This window comes from Pithys albifrons, chromosome 1, assembly GCF_047495875.1.
Source record: "Pithys albifrons albifrons isolate INPA30051 chromosome 1, PitAlb_v1, whole genome shotgun sequence".
Taxonomy (NCBI): domain Eukaryota; kingdom Metazoa; phylum Chordata; class Aves; order Passeriformes; family Thamnophilidae; genus Pithys; species Pithys albifrons.
The window spans coordinates 6,608,872-6,629,711 of NC_092458.1; the positions used below are offsets into that span (position 1 = coordinate 6,608,872).

General features: G+C 39.8%; 1 protein-coding gene across 2 annotated transcripts in view; it reads right to left on the reverse strand.

Annotated features, from left to right (window-relative positions):
* Nucleotides 1–231: 231 nt before the first annotated feature.
* Nucleotides 232–20,840, reverse strand: part of MBTPS2 (membrane bound transcription factor peptidase, site 2) — a 41,369-nt gene continuing 20,760 nt past the window's right edge. The window contains exons 8-11 of one of the 2 annotated variants that reach the window (XM_071551509.1): nt 19,247–19,341; nt 16,806–17,001; nt 7,838–7,913; nt 232–6,515 (exon numbers count right to left, since the gene is read on the reverse strand). In XM_071551509.1, the coding sequence (XP_071407610.1) occupies nt 6,293–6,515; nt 7,838–7,913; nt 16,806–17,001; nt 19,247–19,341 (590 nt within the window). In that variant the 3' untranslated portion in view covers nt 232–6,292. Of the gene's footprint in view, nt 6,516–7,837; nt 7,914–16,608; nt 16,674–16,805; nt 17,002–19,246; nt 19,342–20,840 lie in introns of those variants that run through there. The other variant, XM_071551598.1, reaches the window with a different exon arrangement.

The following is a 20,840-nucleotide window of genomic DNA, read 5'->3' on the forward strand; positions in this document are numbered from 1 at the left end:
CTCAACTGTTACTGTGATAAACTGGTAAATAAAGGAAAGTAAAGTTATTATTAATTTTAGGAGGTGGTCAGATACTGAAAAGGACAGCATACCTTAGCATGCCTTGTCAGTACTCAGAGAGAGAATATGATTACAGATGAAGAGAACAAGAATATAGGGCAGGATATGGCAATTGGCACAAATAAGGAATTATGTCACTCTACCTTATTTTTAAAAACAGATTTAAGAACATTAACTATCAAACAATGAATTTATTTGCAGGATACATTTATCATACACAGAAAACAATACTTATTGTTTGGTTGATTAAATAGACAAAAAAAGCAAAACAAAACCACAATACATTATTCAGTGTTCCATATACTTGTTAGCTGACATTTTAGAAATGAAGCTTTCTTTTTTTTCCCCCCTTTTTTTAATAAAAACATGATCATGAACAATGCATAGTGGGAACAAAGGGTCTAGAAATCTAACATTCCACAGCTGTGAGTCAGTGTGAAAAAAAAGGCTATGTAGACGAAAAAAAACCTCAGTGAATTTCAAAACAATACGTATTCCATTGACAGGCTTCAGATAAGATCATCTGAGTATAAGAAATCTAAAAGCAAAGTTATGTAAGGAAAAGAGGAATTTAAAATATTAACAACTTGGAAGGAAACAGATTTTTCTAGTGATGGCTTTGAAATAGCCTCCAACCTTTCAAACTAGTATCAATGAAGGTCAATTACACCATCATGCTGCAAAAAACATGCCAAGATGACCATCTAGAGGTGAGAAATATCCAAGTCCGTTTTACAAAATGAGCTACAACTACCCATACTACTTATTCAACACATATGTATTGATGAAAAGACAAAACGTTAAAAAGTTTGATCATCAGACACTGAAGGATTCAGTGAAGGGCTAGAAAACGAAACTTCGTGCTCTGAAATGGTAATTACAAGTTCTTTTCAGGTTTCATGGCAATGTAAATGGAATGAATGGAATTGCAGTGTCATATCCTGCTCTTTGTTCCCGTCCTTTCACACTGGGTCAGCAGTGGGAAAGTTTCATAAAGCTGCCATAAACTGAAGTTCTTCACTGCCCTTAATCGCTGCCATCTGCTCTTCACATATTGGTAGTGGTGATGTCCAAGGAACAGGAGTCACAGAACTGCTGTTTTCTGCTCCCCAAATGCTGCATTAATACAGGGAATGTACCCCAGGTAACTCAGTCACCTTAAATAACTAATCTATATGAAGAGTTACATGAAATTCAGAATAAAGAGGGTATAACAGACTTGATAATATAGGATCTTACCTATGTTAAGATTTAAATTCCTTATTCACAAGAACAAAGCTAAGGCAAGACTAGTTGTGGAAATTGATGCAGGTGTACAGAATGCACATTTTACAAATAATTATATCTAAAGTTAAACTCACATCTTTTAAAAACAATTAAATACAGACTGGGCTACATAAACCTTTATAAGCCTTCTTCATCTGTCATAAATAATATCCAGATACAAATTCAGATCTTTCATATAGAAGACATACTAATTTATTTTAAAAAACATTTCCTACAGGTCAGCCTTTACCATCATGTAAAATGTATAGGAAACAACTAGGAAAACTGGGATTGTTGATGTGTTAAACTGAACAAAAATATATCCTTATTAAAAGAAAGCTGAAATACCCTGACTGCTATGGGAAGGTCTGTCCTGAAAACTTTATTTTTTCAGTATACTCTACACAGTCTTGCTCATCCCAGTTATCATTCAGAACAGCATAAACAGCAGCATTGAGAGTGATGGATTCCAAGGTTGACCTCTTTTAGTTGCCCTGAAAAATCTGTGTTTACCATGCTTGTAGCTGAGGCTTCACAGAAACTAAGAAACATAAACATCAACTGAACAAAATTCATGCAGCTGTTACATCCCCACCACTTATCTTCTGTTAATAAAGTTAAGATCAGTCATGGGAGAACAACATAGTTTCTACTTTAAAATCCAGAGAAAGCCAGAGAGAGAATTCATGGAGAGAAGGAAAAACAAAAGCCTACATTGCACAACATGGAGTACTGCTGTAAGTTATCCCTAAAAAAGCACTAATACATTATGCAGCTGTATATGTATCTGTTATACAAATTTTTGTATATATATGCATACATATCCACAAATGCAGAACCACCACTGAAAAAAGTAATTGGTTGTTTCATTCTAAATTAAATAAAAAGAGTTAACAAATTTTCCCCTGTGGCTCATAATTTGTGCTACCTAATCTGCAAGTTTGTCTATACTTTTTCTAGTGAAGTGTCCTTTCATTGAACTTGTACAGAAGCAAGCTGGTTTTAATTTCCTAAGTTAGCAAAGAGCATGTCACATCCCCCAGGCTAAAAAGTTTGCCATTTGCATGTCATATTTTGCATTATCAGAACATGCTATGTAAATACTTGCTGATACAAAATAATTCTCATAAAAAAACCAAAGCAGAACAATTATAAGAATTATGGAATTCTTCTGGCCATTTTCAAGTAAAAGCTACATATAACATTTCTGAATATTAGATATTACTTTTTCCATCTGATACAGATTTAAAATGCATAGTATATACATAAATAGTAGCAGCCAACCAATCTGCAAGAGGGCTGTTTTTATATCCCAGTCAATATGCCCTATAATTATTACATTGATGCATTTTGTATTAAAGATTCTGAGAGGCTAATTAGAAGTGGAAAAGTTTAATTTTAAGGAAAGGCTTCGTCTCTATTTATACAAAACCAGAAGAAACATCACAAATACTTCAGACTACAAATCCAACAAGCAGAAATCACTGTGTCCTTTTGTGCTTTCTCTTGCTGAATAAACAACCAAATCCCCAGGAAAAATCCTCCCAATAACTGTATATATGGCACATGCTTATCAGAATGTAATCCATATGTTAGGATTATAGAATTATGAAATGGATCCACTGAACAACTTTTTCTTCAGAGGTTCAGTTTAAGTATTACCATAGTCCACAGGTAATCTAAGACATGCTGGGTCACCATTCACGCCCAGTTTGCTTAGAGTCTTGATTCAAAGCACCTGTATGTACCTAAACCAACCCTTACTCAGTAGAATTCCAGCATGTGGAGAAATCAACTCATTAATGATTTTTGAAGACCTCTAGTACTCTCTCTTCCATGTACAATATCTAGGGTCTTTACAATACACCACTGTGCCTGATTTGCTAAAACCATGACCAGTGTTCTCCACTCTCTTCTTGATTATGAAGTCAGACACAGACTGAAGTTCTACTTAGTATAACTGTGACTTTCAGTGATTGTGTAAAGTAAACTGGATTTACTTTTGTTTGATAAACTTCATGGTTTGGTAGCACACTAAATAACCAGGAACAATGTGCCAGCCTCATTATAGCAGATGTAATTTGTGTATGTTAATTCAGAAACTTTGGGCTTTTTTAAATGTTGCCTACATCTCCACGGAGAGGCACTATGCCAGAGGATTGTCACAGGCTGTTGTAGTCATACACATGAAGTATAAAACTTGACAGGTTTCAAAAGTAAATACTCTGTCTTACTAAATTACATTAAAACTCCTGAGTGCAAATTAATTGTTTGCACTGTAGCTTGGATGAGACACAGAGGAAGGTGGCACAGAGCCACTGCAAAGAAGATCTCAGATCAGTAAGCAGCCACTTACTGTGAGAACACAGGCTTCTGGAACAGAGCCTCAGGGCCAGGCTTTGTGCAAGGACCAGACTGCTCATACCCTCCTGTCCACTGAGAGACAGCAGAGTGGGCCCTCAGAACTGCTACCCTGAAACCTCTGCATTTTTCCAGGAGTGATTACAAGTTAAGACTTTCAGGGAGTAGTTTGTTTTTTCCTTTCTTGCACTTTATGTGACTTTTAACAGTCCCCCCAATGGGACCAACTCACACTGGACTGACTGGTGGATTTCCTCTCTGTTACCAGGATCTGTGATGATATGCCTGGTCTGAAACTATTCAAAGTGAGAGGCATGGGCCTGCCACCCCACAGAGGTGAACTTCAAGAGGTCCACCAAGCCTGTGACAGCACTGGAGAGGTAAGTAAAGTAGCCAGCAACAAATAAACACACAGGATCTCTTATTACTGCTTACATCTTAATTGTGAAAGGAACTGTGCAAAAATACACATTGGTGGGCAAATGCAAGTATAAGTTATGAATACATGCAGGAGCAGTGGGAATTGGGCTCAGCTCCACTTGTAAAATTACCCAGGCTTTTACCTCTGGTGCCAAAAGAATCTATTTGACCTGATCATGAATGTTTCAGTACTCCCTGCAGGCCAGTATCCATGAGCTTAGATTCATAGAATCATAGAATCACAGAATCGATTGGGTTGGAAAAGACCTCCGAGATCATCAAGTCCAACCCTCGGTCCACTCCAGTCCATTTACCAGATCATGGCACTCAGTGCCACGTCCAATCTCAGTTTAAAAACCTCCAGGGATGGGGAATCCACCACCTCTCTGGGCAGCCCATTCCAATGCCTGAGCACTCTCTCTGTAAAGAAGTTTTTTCTGATCTCCAACTTAAATTTCCCCTGGCAGAGCTTGAGCCCATCGTGCCCCCTTGTCCTATTGCTGAGTGCCTGGGAGAAGAGACCAGCCCCCACCTGGCCAGAACTTCCCTTCAGGTAGTTCTAGACAGTGATGAGGTCACCTCTGAGCCTCCTCTTCTCCAGGCTAAACAACCCCAGCTCCCTCAGCCTCTCCTCGTAGGACCTATGCTCCAGTCCCTTCACCAGCCTTGTTGCTCTTCTCTGGACCCACTCCAGGTTCCACTTCAGTTCCTGATGGGAAGGTCATTTCTGTAAAGGATGTTTGGGCTGCAGCACCTCCTACAGGGAGCACTGTAGGAGGCAGAAGTTGCAGTGTGTTTTTCAAAAATTTCATATTTCAAATATTTAGGCTCCAAACTGGAGTATTTTTGTTTAAATATCAGCCTATATTGACAAGGCTCTGATTGAAGCCAATTTATATACTACGCAATATATCATAGGAGGACATGACAATATATAATCCTACTGGATACAAAGTACTACAGACTTAAAGAGCTTCAAAGTGTGTCAGACATACTTCAGTCAGCAAAACACTGACTGTTCTTCCACTGTTCATTTAAGAACGATATGAAATAATTTCAGAAAGAAAAGCAGAATGTTTAAATTATTCAGTTCACAATTATATTCTTCCTCTGAATAATTCTGATCCAAGACCAGCTTCAGCTAAATATCTTTGTTAGCTATCTTTGAAGAGAATGAATCCTGGCAAAGGAAAACAACCCTCCAAAATACAGAAAACCATCAGTGAGTTACTGTACATATTACATGCATAGCATCAGAAGATGGACACCATAAAAACAATAGGTTTCACTTTTAACTGTAAACAGGTAGAATACAGCATTTTTTCTGAGTAAAACAACACAAACATTACATATTACTTAGGAAAAAATTGTGCACAGCATACTTCAGCACTCAGAAACTAAATTTCAGTTATCTTGTAGCTGTTGCTTACAAATATTGCCTTTAAAAAAATTTCAGCTGTGTATGCTTATATACAACTGAATGTGTTAAGAAACACGGACATGTGGGCTTTGTTATCCTCCCACATGCTTCATTTTTAAGCTATTGGCACTTCTCATCTGCACCCCGAGGACAATATTCCTTCAGTCCTTTTGGCCAGCTGAAAAGGACAGCCACTAACCCCTATTGCCACTGTCTCCCCATTACCACATGGTTAAGAATTTGCTTATTAGCATTTCACCATTTTGAGATCAAACTTTATGGCTTCTTAGAATCTAGTCTAGTAGCATACCAGATTCAAAAAACCAAACCAAGACACTCTATATTATGCTGACTGACAAATGATCAGAGCCAACACAGATTTTCTGAAACAATTATTCAAATTATAAAATAATACTGAAATGTTTTTTCTCCCACTTTACAGTTGCTTGAGGCCAAATAATTCCCTTGTTTTGAGATCTAAATTAATGAAGTTTGACTTTTTCCTCTGAAACTTTACAATACAATTTTTCCACAAATGATACAGTGTTTAAAGAGTAAATAAAAAGATTCTTACTTCTATTAGATTTCTCATGACCACAGGCACCATGTTGTACAGTTTTAAACTAAAACAGCAGCCACCAGTGATTGTTTTTTCAGTGTCATTTTAAGGGAGTTATTTCAATCTCAGCACTGGACAAATTTTAAAAGGCAACAGATTCATTATTTGTGTGTACTTTGAGAACTGATGGAAGTGCACCCAATGTTCTACCGTGCTGTCACCATCCAAAGTCCCAGTGCAACATTGGCAGCCAAAAGTGCACTACCAGCAAGCAAAATTAAAAAGCCAACAAGTTCTCTGTTTTGTTTTTCTACAATCAGGGAGCTCAGTGTGGCTTCCAGGAATGAATTTAATATCCACTGACCATCCAAAGCAAAGCAGGGCACAGCATTTATAACTGCCAGTGCTCCTGATAGTGAGATCAGGTACCTGGTTGACTTTAGTTAAGGTTCATGAATAACATCCATGTAAAAAATAACATATATACAAAGCATAAATAATTAGATTATTTCTAGATTTCTAGTATGCAGAGAGAAACATATGAGGGTTATTTTTTTAGCGGGCATTCTGTTTCACAGAAATTATGTGAGTACAATGAGTTTTACACCATAATTTACCTGCTCAGAGAATTGCCTTTGTAGACTTTTATTTTTGAACCACTAGATTTGGATACTTAAACAACCTGTTTGGATACTTTTCACAACTTAAATGAAAGCAGGAGACAGTAAAATCACATTTGATGCTGCCCATCTTCTTCCCTTGCTTTGTGTGGTTTTGGAGGAAGGTTACAGCTCTGACACCATGCCTGAAGTAAGAATGTATTCTAGACCTATGACCCAACTATGAAATCATGACTGTTAATATTTTCCAAAACACTCCCTAATAAATGACTAGAATATAATTGGATATCTGGCCTATCTCTCCTACTTAACTGTTAGCCAGAAAAGTTTCTGTATTTCTGTATTTCTATACATGTGTGTGCATGTGAGAATGAGGCATGGGTAGATAATTTTTATTGCTGGTAAAGGCTTGCTAACTGCAATACCTACCTCCATCTTAAATGGCCAGACAAGAAGACATCTGACTCAGAAAGCAGCTGGGGCAGCGTGAACCTTGCTGTGTTCCCAGGAAAGGGGAGCTTATCTTTATTCTAGTTCTATGGACTACACTGAACTACAGTTTAATTGTTCTACAGACACATATAAACATTTCAGTTTCTAAGGCTAAGGGTTCTTAGATTAGCCATAATCAATCTATTAATCCTTATGTATGCAAATATATATAATCTTGTTCATTAATAAGCATGTGTTAACTGAATTACCGTTTTGTGAATATGCTGTTTTCTTTTCTATTAAAGAAAAAAATAAACAGAACAACTGTATCCTGTTACTTAGTTCAGTATGACACAAAAATGATAAAACTCTGACATACCAAAGTTAGCAAGAACATCTTATTTGTCCTACTGTAGATTCACACTTAAGACTTTCTCACCACAATTGCTAAGGCTCACCCTCATGAGTTAAAAAAAGCACTGACCAAAAATGTATTTTTAAGCACAAGAAAGTGAGAGATTTCTTACTGAGCTTGGCATATGGACAATAATCAATGCACAGATGGGATAAAGAAGTCAAAACTCTACAGAAATATTTCAGATCATCCTGTATGAAATGACAGCCAATTGAAATTTTGCTAGTTTGCTAAATTCTGAACAGTTCCCTTCTTGCCTTAAAAGAACAAACTTCAAAGGATACTTGCAAAATGTTTCTATCACCACAGGCAGATCGATGCTGAGAAAGTTCTGTCGCGGCACAAAACTGCTGAGACTTACTGAAATGAAAATATAAAGATACACAAAGCATGAAAAGTCATTCCAGGGTTATAGCATTACAGATTTTAGATTATAATTTTGCAGACACATCAGATGTGAAAGGACCTTCTTCAACGAGGAATAACCAATCTAAATACGGGTTTACTTGGATTTTTTGTTTTCACAAGAACACAGCCATTACATCTTTCTTAAACATGGCCACTATCATAGTAAAGTCATTCTACAAAATACAACGAGCATTTCAGTAAAACTAGATCTAAAATACATATTTTCAGCAGAAACTAGGCATCTATAGTCATAAAGACCCCGCTGTGTAATTTCAGTTCTTTTCAAAGAAAAGGGATTATAGTTACCAGACTTTTTCAACATGTGCAGTCCACATGCATACTGTGGGTGCACACATGCATTTTCTCTGAAGGCCACAAAATTCTTCTCTTGCATTACTTGCAGAAGCTCTCCCTGACCTGAGGCTGAGTTCCTGGTGTACAGGAGTGAGGCAGATGGGGAGCAGAATTCTGGAGTTCCTCTGAGAAAGCAAAGGCTATGAGGTGATGCACAGCTGCATTGCACAACACCAGTCAGGCCAGTAGCTAAGTAGCTATAGTAAAAAAAAAAAGCTGATCCACAAAAAAACCCAACCCAAAAATATTTTTCCTTGACATCTATTCTACACAGAAATTTACTCAACTAAATGCAAGATTTTATTAAAATACTCATTTAACCTTATTTTAAAAGTTACATTAGTTAACCAAGAAGATACTATAACCTTCTGCATACTGAGGATTGCCCTGAAGCAGATACAGGACTTTATACTTGGTCTTACTGAACCTCATGAGGTTCCCATGAGTTGTCCTTCTTGAAGTTGTCCAGGTCCCTCTAGCTGGCTTCCCATCCTTCAGGTGTGTCAACTGCACCGCTCAGCTTGGCATTATCTGAAAACTTGTTGAAGGTGTAATTGATCCTGCTGGGGGGGGCTGTGTCCCGGCACTTGGACAGAGCTGCCTCTGTCTGGGAGGGCAGCTCCCCACACAGCCCTGCCCCAGCTCTGTGGTCATTTCAGGGCCATGAGGTCACAGAGCCCCACAGTGCTGCCCTGGCCCAAAGAACCAACTGCTCAGCCCTCTTCCCTGACTGCAGCAGCAGTGACAGCAACAGCAGTAGCAGTGCGGTGTGAGCAGGACCATGGTCCTTGTTCACCACCTCTTCCTCATCCTCCTGACAGCCTTGCATGCCAGGGCTGTCCAGGCTGCTCCAGGACAAGTGCAGGAAGTAGGTAAGCTGGCAGCACCAGTGCAGCCTTTCATGGGCCAGTGGGGTCTTCTCACTGAGAAGCATGGGTGATGGGTTCTTCCTCCCATGCTTTAGTGAGGGTTTCCTCTGTGCGAGTGCTCTCACAGAGAGCCCCAAGGGTCCATCTGCTTCTCCAAGGTGTTGCACATCGCCTTAAAGAGTGTTGCGCTGCTGGCTTAGAGGTGCCCAGACCCTCCCCTGCAGCTTTGGCAATCCACTGACATCTGGCTCCCCCAATGCTAACTGACCCCCTTCCAGTGCTTCTGTTCCTGAAGGCAGAAGATCCCAACATGCAATGGGTACATTTCTCTCTGCTTGTTTCTAGCTGATTCTCTAAAAGAGTCTCTGGCAGCTTGGCAGAAAGATGGTTTGGAGCCCTTGGGTCAGCCTGCAGGTAAATTCTCAATGTCCCTTTCTTTGAAAGAATAATGATCAACAATGTGTCAAGAGTTCACTAATGAGCAATTTTCCTTAAGATCTCCATGCTGGGGGCTTGCTGAAATCTTTGCCAGTTCGAATCCTCAAGCAAAAGCGTGAGCCCACAGGTAAGTTAGTTAGACAAAGTAGCATTTACTTTTTAGTCTTCCTTCCAAGTGAAATGCAAGTTGCTCCTTCCATGGCCAATGCCAGCGTCCAGTGGTCAGCCCTGAGTTCCCAGAGACCAAAGGTGCAACAGTAGCCCAGAGAGGAGTTTCTCATGAGTTTTGACTCCCACACTGGGCAGCAAACCTAAAGGGAATCTCCCCATCCTCCTGCCCCTGTGCCTGAGCTATGCTGAGGCTTTACCTGTCTCTGCTTTTTGGCAGTGCTGCCAAAGCCTGGAGAAAAACACAATGGAAATGCCAACAAACCTCCTCAAATGGACTCAAAGCACTCAGGTACTGAGCAATTCTGCTGGGGTCCCTAAGTGCAAGACACATCCTGAAACCTGGGAGCAGTTGTGACAGGTGCCCATACAGGAGGAAAGGCAGATGGGGATCCGTGCTGCAGGGATGGGTTTTGTCCATGTCCCTTGAAAGAATGACTGATCAAGCAGTGGTGCTCCTCTCTGTGCTCTCCTCCTTACCATCTGAGTTTAGTTCAGAGGGACTCCCAAAGGGTGAGAGTGTGTCTTCAGGCACCACCACAGGGGCGGGGAGGGGGGGGACCAGAATGTCCTGGTGGTATCAACCATGCTGGAAGATTACCAGTGGTGCAGAGGATGGGTTAACGTTTTGAATTGCTCCTGCAGACGTGGCTGGAGAGATGCCCACACATGTTTCCAAACCCAAGGACATCGAAAGTATTTTCTGTCAAGGAGCAGGCTGTATGATAGGCATAGTGATTGTCCTGGTTGCCGTGCCAGTTGGGATACTGTTGTGTACTGTTGCAATCTGCTGGTGGTGTGAGCGAAAACGGTGAGTCATCGATTCCCCCATGCCCCCTGGTTTCTTCAAAGACTGTTCATAGCCAGGAAGCATTTTTAGCCAGGCTGCTGTGCAGCAGTGTGTTAGTGGTTGCCCAAAAAACTCTGCTGAGGTTTCTGCTGCTGTCAGCCGCTTTAACTGGCCTTTTAACTCCTGGGTCTTCTCCTGGGGAGCCTGCTTGGACTGGAGCCAGTGTTTGGTCAAACAGCCTGCCTGGACAAGAGTAGCCCCCATGAGCAATAGGTCAGGAAAGAGTGGGGGACAATAGTGCTATAAAAGCAAGACATGCGCTGGCACCTGCTGCTGACCAGTGAACCTGCCTGAAGGAATCCCCCTGTATGATGGCACCTTAAAGGGCAGGTGTTCACCTTGGCCAAAGTGTGCCAGCAGCTCTGCCCATGGTGGTGAGTCTTGCCAGCTCTGGGCCCTGTTGCTGTGTCCCAACAACAACTCAGCTGCCTCCTCTCTCCACAGACGTCTCTCTAGAGACCGGCAGGAACGTGTTGGCCTGATCTCACGCCCAGACAGCCAGACAAGTATCTGAACTGCAGCAGCCCTAACAAACTGGCCCATCTGATCCCTGAGCTGTCCCTGTTCCCCAGCTCCTGCAGCAGCATCAGAAACTGTCCAGCCCCAGTCACAACAGAAACAGCCCCACCCACCCCCAAACCCACCAGACCAGCCCTCCAGACAGAGCTGAAGGTGGGCCTGCCAGGGAAGGGGTTGGGCTGACAGAAACCTGACCCACAGCTTCAGGGATTAGCTCTTTTTGTCTGAATAAAAGGAATAGAATGATCACACAAGTGTCTTGGTAGTAACAGAATATCCCAAGTTGGAAGGGACTGACAGGGATCATTGAGTCCAACAGCTGGCCCTACACAGGACCACCCAAGAATTACATCACGGGCCTGAGTATCATCCAAGCACTTCTTGAACTCTGTCAGGCTTGGTGCTGTGACCACTTCCCTGGGGAACATTTCCAGTGCCCAACCACCCTCTAGAACCTGATATCCACCCTAAAACTCCCCAGATACAACTTTAGGCCATTCCCTTGGGTCCTGTCACTGCTCACCACAGAGAAGAGATCAGTGCCTCCCACTCCTCTTCCCCTCACGAGGAAGTTGTACATTATGATGAAGTCTCCTCCAGGCTCAACAGACTGAGGGACCTCAGTCGCTCCTCAAATGGTTTCCCCTCAAGGCCCTTCACCATCTTTGTTGCTCTCCTCTGGACACTCTCCAAGAGCTCAGTATCTTTCTTACATTGTGGTACCAAAACCTGCACACAATATTCAAGGTAGGGCTGCCCCTGTGCAGAGCAGAGCGGGACAATCCCCTCCCCCGACCGGCTGGTGATGCTGTGCCTGGTGCTCCCAGGACATGATTGGCCCTCCTGGCTGCCAGAGCACTGCTGACTCATATTCAACTTGCTGTTGACCAAGACACTCAGATCTCTTTCTGCGGGGCTGCTCTCCAGCCTCTCATTACCCAGTTTGTACGTATATCCAGGTCAATGGATAGCCAAAGCAAAAAACTCGTCACACTGAAGGCTGATCTGACCTCTTGTTCTTGAGCCAAAACAGCAAAATGGCTGAGGCATCCAGTGTATTCAAAGTGTATACACACTGCAATATACTGTAATTTCAAAACTTGACTGCCTCTTGACTAACACCTAATGGCCACTAAGTCACCAACCTGAACCTGAAGTTGTGGTGACACTGACAATAGATCACTAATCTTCCCTCTTTGTTACACCAAATTGTTGTCACCAACAGCCACTAGACAAGGATCTAAACTCCAAAACTTGCTACTGAAGCAAATTCCAAACACAAAGAAAGTCTTCGGGAAGTTGGTAGACTGAGCTCTACACTGTAATAGCAATGAATTTAGTGGTTGTAATGGATGACTTAATCTAATGGCAGGAGGCAAATTTGTCCTCTGACAAATAACAAAGGAAATACAGAAATTATGTTCTCCAGGCTTGTCTTCAAAAAGATACTGCTGGGGAAGAGGTGAACAGCAATGATCTCGGGTGAGAGAAAACAGTCATTGTTTTCCCACTCCAATTAAACAATTCTTTGACCTGGAAATAATATTTCTTTTGTTGGCTAATGCTAGATGGTGTTGGCAAATATTGAGAAGAATGCACAACAGACACAATTTTAATCAGAAGTGACTGGGAGCCTAGGTTGACCAAAGAGCTTTTCAAAACTTCTTCACAGGGAAAAGGGCATGTATGCTATGGAGGAGACAGACAGCATGGCATGAGATATTTCTGTGTGGTCTCCAGAAGAACTATACATGTAATCCTTTAAACATGGGTTAAAAGCAAAGAAGGACCATCCTCCACGAAAAGAATAAACAAGCATGGAAATACTGAGAAAGACCTTCATCATGGATTCTGGCTGTAGATGATAATAAGCATCCCCAAAGTCAGGGAGTGGCTTTTTTAATTCTGGTTTTCTTTCTTTCTTTCTTTCTTTCTTTCTTTCTTTCTTTCTTTCTTTCTTTCTTTCTTTCTTTCTTTCTTTCTTTCTTTCTTTCTTTCTTTCTTTCTTTCTTTCTTTCTTTCTTTCTTTCTTTCTTTCTTTCTTTCTTTCTTTCTTTCTTTCTTTCTTTCTTTCTTTCTTTCTTTCTTTCTTTCTTTCTTTCTTCCTTCCTTCCTTCCTTTCTTCCTTCCTTTCTTCCTTTCTTCCTTTCTTCCTTTCTTCCCTTTCTTTCCTTTCTTTTCTTTCTTTTCTTTCTTTTCTTTCTTTCTTTAAGACTCAGATACAACAGAAGTAGGACACTAGTTCAGTTCAGGGAAATTATCTTCAAGGTAAGTTCCATCTTCTTTTTATGAAGAAAGTTTTGCAGGTTTTGTAACATTCAGGGATATGATGTTTCCTCAAGTACTGTTAATTCCAAACATGAATCTTAGTCACCAGATTCTTTCCAACCAACATGGGCCAGAGAAAGAGAAAAACTTTTGCAGTATCAGACATGACACAAGGGAATAAAAACCTTCACACATAACACAGAAGAAACAGTGCAAAGGTGCATGGCACTACTGACAGGACTCTGCATTTCAACTTTACATATCCTCTGTCCAACATAAGGGAGAGCCTCTAGAGAATAACTGGCCTGCAATAAGAAAAATTTAGAAGTCTTGAGTAATACCACATGTATTAAACTGACACTATGAATTTATATTGGATTACATTAGATACTTTTTACAGAAGGAATGCTAATTGTAGTGGTTTTAGCTAGGCCTCAAATTGGCAGGCTCAGAGAATCTATGTGGATTGGGAGACAGCTCTCACCTGACTGGGTAACCACGGAAGTATTTCATACCAGATGATGCAAACTTAAGATATGGGGCAGCAGTGGGAGGTGTTTGGTCAGTTCTGCCATGGCCGAGGTACAAGCCGGACGTGATCCAGCTTCTGCCTTGGAGTAGGCCTTGCTGCTGCCCCTGCTGCCTCAGCTTGTATTTTGTTTGAATTCAGGGAAGTAGAAACATTTTTGTTGTTACTCTTTCTGTTTCTTGCTAGGTGTCTTTTAGAATAATTATAGATTTAGAGTGATACACTTTGTGTTAATTGGGCAGTGGGAAGTTATTTCTTGTTATATATATGTAACTTGTGTAAGTGTGTGTTATATTGTAGTCTTCTCTTAATTCTCTCTTTTCTGTATAAATACATATCGTTAGTTTCAGCATAAACCTGGTTTAGAGGGGGTTTTTTTCCCTCTCCCTCTTCTTTTTCCCTTGGCTGGTTGGAGGGAGGAGGAACCCTTTCTCTCTGTCTTGGACACTTGGCGTTTTGCCAGCTCAACCCAAGACACTAATGAAAAGGATTAATCAATGTGTCTGTCCCAAATTACATGCATTCCTAATCATTCTTTCTGGTTTTTAGTTTTGGCCAAATCTCTGGCACTGAAAGTTTAACTACAACTATGATTCTTACAAGGTTTTTTTTTTAAATACTTGGGAAAAGTGTTATATGCATCCATATTAGCAAATAATATTTTTGCTAGGAAATTTTAGTTTGAGGAAACAGGAGCATTTAATAGAAAAAAGCTGTAGAGACTATTTCTTCTATGTAGCTATTATGGACATAGATTTAAAAAAATATGTTATCTGGAAGTTATCTTCAAATGGAAATATGAAAAAATTACTGCTTCACCATAAATCAGGACTATGGCAACAACACAAACCTAAGCAGAAAATAATACATGCATAATCTTAGAAGGTTATTCAAACATTACTTTAGTGACATTTCCAGAGAAAGTAAAGTCATAGTACATCCTAGTGAAATTCTCGTATAACTTTGTGTGTTAAATGTAGCACCACTCTAAAAACTAATGTTTCCTGCAGACAGAAAGATCACACTGAAGAATAAGGCAATACTCTAAAACATATTCCAATTTCAAAACACACACAGTAGAGGAAGAAAATATTTTCCTTTCTTAACTGTAAAGAAATGGTTATCACATGCTGGTTTGTCCCATTTAGAAAAAAACAAAACCACACCAAGCCTGTTGGCCCAGCCAGCATTGTACAGTACAAAGTTAAGTCTGACATATTTAAAAGTTGTTTCATTGGAATGTATGAAACTCTACGATGGTACAGTAGATTACCTGCTGCCCAAGCTAGGATCCTATAATTTCAGCTCTGATGTTTTTCCAAAACAACAAGCACAGGTTGTATTTGCAGGAAAGCTTGTAATAAAGTCAAACTTTTAGCTTTCAAGTCAATACATTCAATGCACAGTTCCAAGATACAGTAAATCACTTTAGAATTATATTCCTACATATGTATGTAAACTATTTTCACACAGTAACTTCTTAAGGTAGAACTACCTCTTAAGATACAGTAACATTCTTTTCTGACTTCTGACAGACTGACAGGTTCAATTGTCTTGCACAAATACCGTTCAGTAGGAAACACTAAAACTCCATTGCTCCAAAATATTGGAAAGCAGAACAACAGCAATTGTTCTACAGTACTAACAGTTTGTGTTGTTAGAGACCAAGAAAAGGAATTCTATATAGTTGTAAAACTCTTATTATTAAAATATGTTGCTGCACTTGGAATAGATGTCATGAAATATGTTGATATCACAATGTTTTTCTTTTAAATGGCAAGAGGCCAAAAATTACAAATGAACAGATCATCTTTGGGGCTTAAATGATGGTATATTTTAAAAAAGTTGAAATAAATAATTCCTTACAGAGTATCAAATGACCAGTACAGAAAGATGAAGACTGACAGAGGAATTAAAAATAAATTATGCAAGAATGTTAATGGCTTTATACTATCAGATTTCATCACTGTTTATAAAGCTCTTTTGTACCTAATTCCAGTGCTTATTCAGAAAAGTACAATGCCTTCCCCTAAGGAGATACTTCCAAATGTCTGAAGTAAAATCACCCCAAGAGGTGCAGCTGACTAAGGAACAGGTACATTCCTGCCAGGAAGAAATAGTAGTTTAACACTTTAAACTTTTTAAAGCCCATCTGAAGCAGAATTTCACCATGCCACTCAAGCTACTAAGCAGGATGTTGGTAAGTTTGTTCATCCTTTCCATACTCTCTCCAGCAGCAGAATTAATGTTTACTTATATACCTGGCTCAAGTATAAAAGCTTGCCCAAAGATGAGACACAGTGAATTTCAAAGTAAAGAACTGTTACATGTTATTTAATTTAGGGCAGTAAAATATAAAAAAGATCAGGAAAAGACTATGTTGTGGTAATACTTGTGGCTCAATAGTCATGGGAATCTGTCAGTGATACTTGGGTATCAGGTGTGATGTAGGCAGTCATGCTAACATCCCAGGCAAGGTGACAGAGCAGGATGCCCTACAGATTTTACAGTGGCATTTTGAGCAGTTTACGTGTTAGCAAAATGCAGGTATCTGGTTTCTATGACTAACCTGAGTAAGACATGGTCTACAAATAGCCCTTTCACACTTCTCTGAAAAAACAACCATCTCATATCACACATGGCTTCTATTACCTTCATAACTCATTGCACTGTGCTCATTTCATTTTAGGCCTGAGTAGTCCATGTCTCTCCACTGGCTGTAACAAGAAATGGATTCTACATTAAACAAGTTAACTGACAAGCATTCCAAGACCTTGTTCAAGCAGCCAGGCAAAGGAAACCATAGTGAAGATTGTTTTTGCTAAACTGTTTCAATAAATAATACCAACCTGTGTACTGAAGATGCAAGGGGTGTCCTACATATAGCATGTCAATATGGGGTGGATGTTTTACCCTGATTAGCCTTGTTTGGTTCTCCAAAGAAGGAATCACACAAAAGCTTGGCACCAAGTCCTTCTGGCAATCCGTGTTTGTTCGACAAACTTTGCTGGATTCAATAACTTTTCGTGCTGGCAGACAGGCATACTGCAAAAAGCATTTGAAATTATTATGAGAGTTAAAGGTATTTTCCAGCACATTAGAATAAAAGGAACTAAATATTCCTTTCTAAAGCAAAGAAATGCCTCACTGGTATCAGCCCATGAAGAGCTGAAATCTGATTTTCCCCTTCAGGTTTTTTTGTCAAGTCCTGAAGAACCTCTACCTGGGACATATTCAACCTTTCATTCCGTATTTATTGGAACAAGGAAGAGAGGGTGTGCACATATACCAAAATAAAACAAAGTATTTTTAGAAAGGTACACACCTGCTTAACCTAAAAATCAAGGCACTGAAACATAAGTCAGTGATTTCTAATGGACAGAGCCTGCATCAACAGACTAGTGACTTACCTGTGTAAGAAGTGTTAGTCCTCATTGATCTAAAACCTCATTTGTCTGAACAAAAGCTTATGTTCAGTAAATAAACTGGCAAACCTACCAGGAGTGTAGTAGCTAAGAAACCATTCTGAACTAAGATGAGCACAGGACTTAATGCAGTGCTATGTCACTGTAACTCCCACCTATAACACTCTTCCACTCTGCAATCTGAAAGACCACATCTTTCTTGCTCCCCAAAGGCCAAACACAGTATAGCAGAAGGGAACAGGAAATTGGTCTCTTGTAAAAACTCAGTGACACTTTTCCTTTTGTTCTTAAAACACAAGCAAGGAAAGTTCTTAATCTACTGTTTGCCTTAGAAAAAAAATGCATGAGTGTCAGGCACTTTCCATTAACCTTGATACAAGCCCTTCCTCATCTAATGAGGAGAGAACACACTTTCCAATACTGCTGCATAGCACTGCAAAGACTATTTCAAATAATTGTTCAAAACCTCAGAGCCAGTCTAAGGACACTTGAAAGAAACAAGGTCATAGGCTTTCTGGATGGTTTTATTTCTTCTCTGTTCATAAGTACCAGCTATGAGTTTAAGAATGCCAAAGCTCAGTGGGATAGTGATTTATCAGATCTTGCTGAACGCCAGGATGTTACCAGCTACTGCCATATTTCAAATGAACTGCTGGAATGTGCTCAATCCTTAGTGTTTACATACCACAAAAACATCCTGGAGTGGGAAGTTTACCATCACAGAAACTCTAAACAAAGCAATTTTGGAACAGACTTACTTGAATTTCTTCAAGTGTTTATCACTAGAGGTCAGAACAATAACAAACAGGTTTGTGTAGAAGAGTTTACACAGTTGATACTTGTGCTCTTTTCATTGTAAAGAGAACCAACAGAAATATTCTGTCACTGCCAATATGGAACATATATTTTAACAAGTATCTCTGTATTTTCATAGAATGACAGAACTGGGTTGGAAGGGACCATAAAGATCATCCCATTCCAATCCCACTGCCATGGGCAGGGACACCTTCCATGAGACCAGGTTGCTCAGAGCTCCATCCAACCTGGCCTTGAACACCTCCAGGGATGGGGCACCCACAGCTTCTCTGGGCAACCTGTGCCAGTGTCCTACTACCCTCACTGTAAAGAATTTCTTTCTTATATCTAATCTAAACCTGCCCTCTTTCAGTTTAAAGTCATTCCTCCATGTCTTATCACTACATGTCCTTGTAAAAAGTCTCTCTCCAGCTCTCTTGTAGCCCCTTTAGCCACTGGAAGGCTGCTATATTCTCTTTTGAAGGAAGTAAGTCAAAACCATCTGAGAAACTTTACCTTTTCACATGACAAGAAAATGAACACGGCAGAAAAGGAAACAAGTAGTGGCCCTCATTCTGAGAAACTGGGCATTCTCTAGGACTTTCTCCTGCCTGTTTTCAGTTTAACTTAGGGAGCAGCGCTATTAGCTTCAGACAAAGTCACTGAACAGACAGTCCAGTGCTTTGCTTTGCCTGTAGTGCTCAATACCTTTAAAGACTGAAGCATAAAAATAAGCCAATTTCACCACCTTCTCAAAAGTTTTTTTTTCTCACCAATATCCTGCATCCAGAAAATCAATGAGGTATTTTTTTTGCCTGAAAGAATGAGGACTGTAAGATTTTTTTATGATTCTTCCAGAGACTTTCTGATTGATCACGGGAAAAACCCTAACTAATATTTTATGGGTTTCTAAGCTATAAATGGGGAGAATGACATAGATATATACCTTTATTACAAACTGTAGATATTCTTAAACCCATGAGTATGCTGTGTAAAAGTTGGTAAATATTACTAATTAACTAAAATAATTTTAGACATACCAAAGAAAACTAGCAGTTTAAGTAACTTACCAGATGGCTGTCCAACTTATTGCTATATGAAAAGCAAATGTCTGTGAGGCTGTTGTTACTACAACATTCCACTGTGCCATCCAGTCTTCTGTAGACTAAAAAACACAGAAATAGAGCAAATAATTGGTATTATAGTAACTTCCCGAAAAAAATTAGTCTCTGAATAAAATAAAACAGTCATCTTGCAGCCTTCAAGAATGATAGTAATTCACACAGTGTAGCTGTGGTTCAGTCACAACTAAAAATAAAATTCATCACGAATGTGTGTGAATGTCACGTGATTTCAGTTATGAGACACAATGATTTTTTCATCTTAATGCATCTCCTTAAGATACTGGAGGTCTACACTGCAATGTTTTGGGCATTGTGAGTTACAAAACACTTTATCCATCGCACTCAGCTTGTATCAAGGTTTGGTATAGAACTTTGTTAGTCACCACTTTATTGATTTCACTGTCTGGCCATGGAAATAACCAAGGCTCAAAACATTCTTTAAAATGTGAAAGTCTTTACAAGATTTAAATCCTTAAAGCTTTCCAAGCCTTGAGGGTTGCAGCAGTGAATAGATTATGCTTTAACCCTTGATTTAACTAGCCTGTTACAGAATCTTTGTACAGATGCTCCTTAGATGAATTAAACCTAACTTACTGTGCAACAACAGCTTAAAAACACACACAGAGAAAAGAATGGTCACTGTAAGAGCCTGTATCACAGCAACTGCAGTACCTTCTTTAGGCAGATCAAGCCTGTGATACTGGTTGCTGATTTATCACTGCATAACCTGCAGTCCACTAACATGGAGCTTTATGCCTGGGGCTTGCAGGTGCAAGCACTGTACCATACCAACCTTTTTTCAAGTACCCTCAGGCTAAGGAACCACATGTATTTTTGAACAGTGAATGATGATGATGAAATTAGTTTCCTTATAAACTACATTGGAAACACTTTTTTTAATTTCAAGGTCCTTGGGGCATTGTTTTCTGTCCAGCTTCATACTCAAATAGTTTACTCTCCATTTGTTTTATGCTCAAGTAGATGGGGTCCATTTGCTATATATATTTTTATTGATACTCTGTATTTATGTCAAGTTGTGAATTGTCAAGATTTTGACAAATGACAGCTGCTAGAGACCAAACAGAGTTCATTTCATTTCAGAGGAATATTTCTCACTGCTGGAGGCTCATGACTCCAAAAATGCAGACAGACTGGTCTGATTAGAAGGCAGCAGTGGGGACAAAGGGCTGCTAACACGATACAGCAACCAAGCTTGGAAGCAATACTGAGTCTCCAGTGTTAAGCCTCAGTATTTCAATCTAAATAGGACTGGTTCAACTACAGAATATGCAGTTTTATTATCCATGACTCTGAAATTGCATTTCAGAGAACAGAAGAACCTCAGCACACATATACCTACAGCATCTGAGAATTGGTTCTTACCATCCCTGGCCAGATGAAAGCATGTGCCAAAGTTGCCCTCCTCTTCAGAGGCATAATCCAAACTGTCAGGTCTCTAAAAGCAGGTTCTTACCCATACTCCACTAGTTTCCAGTTTAAATATTTATCTTAGCTCCAGCTGTAAGATTACTTTCCTCAC